General features: G+C 50.3%; 1 protein-coding gene across 1 annotated transcript in view; it reads right to left on the minus strand.

The window, feature by feature from the left end:
- Positions 1-953: 953 nt before the first annotated feature.
- The window catches only part of Naga (alpha-N-acetylgalactosaminidase), a 9,771-nt gene continuing 7,252 nt past the window's right edge, over positions 954-3,472 (minus strand). The window contains exons 9-10 of the mRNA XM_028789897.1: positions 2,116-2,259; positions 954-1,634 (exon numbers count right to left, since the gene is read on the minus strand). Coding sequence (XP_028645730.1) covers positions 1,488-1,634; positions 2,116-2,259 — 291 coding nt within the window. The 3' untranslated portion in view covers positions 954-1,487. The remainder of the gene's footprint in view (positions 1,635-2,115; positions 2,260-3,472) is intronic.

Genomic DNA, 3,472 nt, shown 5'->3' on the forward strand with positions numbered 1-3,472 from the left:
ACACACACACACACACACACACACACACACACACACACACACACACAGAGAGAGAGAGAGAGAGAGAGAGAGAGAGGAAAGAGACAGAGAGACAGAGAGAGGGGGGAAAGAGGGAGAGATAGACAGATTATGTCATGTTCCTCTAGTGAACTCACACATGAGGTGGTCAAGGGTCAAGTGTATTCTAAGAATTTCACACCTTACCATAGGACTCAAGGATCTCCAACGCCAGAAGGTGGAATACAGATCTACTCAGAAGAAATGGCAGGATCAACACAAGGCCTGCAGCTCAGGCGCCCCTGCATTTAAGGTGTAAGAAGAACCTAGCAAGGGTGCTCTGCCACCAGCATTGTGAATGGCAAAGAACCAGGGCTACTGGGAAAAACAGGTGTCCTCCATCCTAAGCTGAATAAAGACATGGGCTTGGGAGTCAGAACCAATAATCGGTGGTCAGAGCCTACCATCCCTTGACTGTCGCTTCCCTCAGGCAGAGAAAGGGGCAACAGACCTCAGGACAGAAAGGGCCCCCAGACATGTGAACTTGGTGTGGAAATCTGAATCTCTTCTGTTGCCAGAATGGGAGATAAAGAAAATCAGGTGGGGAGGGGCAGCCACCAGGTTGTGGAGCTGGGGACAGGGACACTGCTGGGCAGAGCTTATAGTGGAGGATCTCAGCATAATGCTGCTCCATCTCACTACGATGCCACTAGCTCACCGGTGCCAGGCATGCCAGGATGGCCTGTACTGGGAGGCAAGCCTGGCATTTCCAGGAAGTAGAAAATGCAGGAAAATAAATTTTAAAAAATCAGGTCCAAACGTCACTGTGGAAAGATGAAGGTTAGAAAGACGCTATACATCTTGTGTGTGGGATGAGATTCACTGCCAGCATTTGGCTAGTGCCACCCGACAATGAGTTTCCCCGACACCTGTCACAGGTCCACAGTACCACTGGGTGATTGGAGAACAGTTTAAAAAAACAGCTTTATTAGTGACCTAAGGGAGCAAAGGTCTCTGATCCATCCCTCACTCCCAAGGGTATCAACTGCAAAGGCCTTCTCCAGGAGGAAGGCCAATCACATGATTCTGAGAATTCCTGGCAAGGAGTCAGGTCTCTAGTCTTAATTTAAAAAATTCCAAATTCTGATTTCTGAGTCAGCAAAGTCAGAGGCTGGAGTCCGATGGCCATCAGGGCCTTGCCCGTGGGGGCTGAGGAGGCTGGCTGAGTTGTTCAGCAAAATCTGCAGATCGGTGTTGGGGCAGATGCCTGAAGGCCACGGGAAACTGTCCCAAGAGTTCCAAGTTTCCAAGAGAGCCCCTGCTTCAGCTGGGCATGCCACGGGACCTGGCCCCGCAATCGCACTTTGGGCATGATGGAGGTCCTATCACCAAGCAGCCTGGGGAGGGCAGAGCCCTGCCATGTCCTTGGCATGCCAAGGCTCTGCGGTCTAGGCTCAGTGGGGCTGCCATAGCCTGTCATTCTTGGGTCCTCACAACTGGGACATCATCTTGGCTATCCCCAGGCCCTTGATGGGATATAGGTACCACATCACAACCCCCGAAGGATTGATGGTCACAGTGAAGTTGACTTCAGTCGGGAGGCCACTGATGACATCTCCTGTGAAGACGTTCTGGCCCTGTATTGCAGAGGGATACATCGTTATCAAGACTACACACACACACGTGCGCGCACACACACACACAGAGACACACACACACAGACACACATCTGCCACTTGAGAAGCCTGTATCTCAGCCTATCTGAGCAAGGCCTTTAGTAGACTCCATACTTACTAGCAAGGCTGACAGATGTTCAAGCAGAAAACAGAAGCCCCACCCATGGAAAACGTGACAAAGTCAGCAAAACCTGACCAGTGAGTGTGGACCAGCTTGGGAGGCCAAGGGTCATTCATACTCAGCAGCTCATTCCACACAGCTGGAAACGACAGTGCCAGAGAACTATAGCACCAGCCACAGCCCTTGGTGCCTCCAGCTGGCTCCCATCCCCAAGCCCAGGCACCACCTAGGACTCCACGGCACTGGGGACACCAGGTGTGAAGCGGAGCCACCTGGATGCCAGAGGGCTGGGCCAAGGACTGCAGGTGGCAGGGCACTCACCTCATACACATTGCCTTTGGGGTAGTTCAGTTCCGAGAGGGAGCAATGGAAGCGGAAAGGCATGTCTGTCCTGCGGCTGAAGAAGACCAGGGCACTGGCCTCGCTAGACAGATATCGCTTGTACACTTCGATATGGGATTTGCTCTAGGCATCAAAGACAACCACATGCTCAGTCTGGCCCTGACAGTCCTGCCTTCTCTACCACTCCCACCAGCTCTCTTCTATACCAGCCCCAGCCCACAGCTCTGTCACAGAGACCCGAGGAGATGTGACGTCATAGTCACTTAGCACCCACACTTTTCTCTCCCTTTCTTCCTGACTCGGCAGGTGCTGATTCTGTACCAGGTCCCCCACCTCACGATGTCAAGAGAGACAGACCCAAAGACCTGAGGGCACACCATATGAGCACTGCCAAGACTGTTCCAGGGCTGCAGTTGTGGGTACTGCTAAGAGGGACAATGCCAGAGAGCTATAGTACCAGCCACAGCCCTTGGGGCTGCTGTGGAGGGTATGCAGCTGGCCTCAAGCAGAGAGTTTCATTCTTCAGAGCATTCCTCGGGCCCAGCTCCGCCTTTGGCCCTGAGACAGGACTAGTTATCTCCTCAGGACGTCAATAATTCAAAAGTGCTTTCTGGCTTTTTAATTTTGGGGTAAAATTAAACATGAGTATTTATTATACTCATGTGTATGAATGTTTTGCTTGCATATATGTAAATGTAATACATGCATGAAATGCCTGAGGCCAGAAGAGGGTGTCAGATCCCCGTAGTGTAGTTAGGAGTTTCACACACCACATGCATTCTGAGAACGGAACCTCCTGGTCCTCTGGAAGAGGAGTAAATGTTCTTAACTACTGTCATAGTTATTAACTCTGTGTGTGTGTGTGTGTGTGTGTGTGTCTCAGGACTAAATCCAGGTCACCAGGTTCTGCAGCTTTACCAGCCGAGCCATCTTGCTGGTCCTTAACAAGTACCTTCTATAGCATGACATATTTCTTTTCATTACAGGCAGGGATTTATACGCAGAACAAAGGCTTTGGGGTGACACTGTTGAGTTCAAATATAAACACGTGGCCTTAGGAAAGTTGCTTAGATTCTGGAAGTTCCAATTTCAGTAAAACAGAGTTACTGAGAAAATGCATGCAGAGTGCCCAGCCCTCAGTGATGCTCAAGGAACAGTAGACACTTGCAGTAGCGACAGTGTACAGTAGATGCTTGTGTAAGCAACAGTATACAGTAGACACTTGTATAAGCAACGGTGTACAGTAGACACCTGTGTAAGCAACAGTATACAGTAGACACTTGCATAAGCAACAGTGTACAGTAGACACCTGTGTAATCAACAGTGTACAGTAGAC

Source organism: Grammomys surdaster, unplaced genomic scaffold (assembly GCF_004785775.1).
Source record: "Grammomys surdaster isolate TR1022 unplaced genomic scaffold, NIH_TR_1.0 125852, whole genome shotgun sequence".
In the NCBI taxonomy this organism is placed as follows: domain Eukaryota; kingdom Metazoa; phylum Chordata; class Mammalia; order Rodentia; family Muridae; genus Grammomys; species Grammomys surdaster.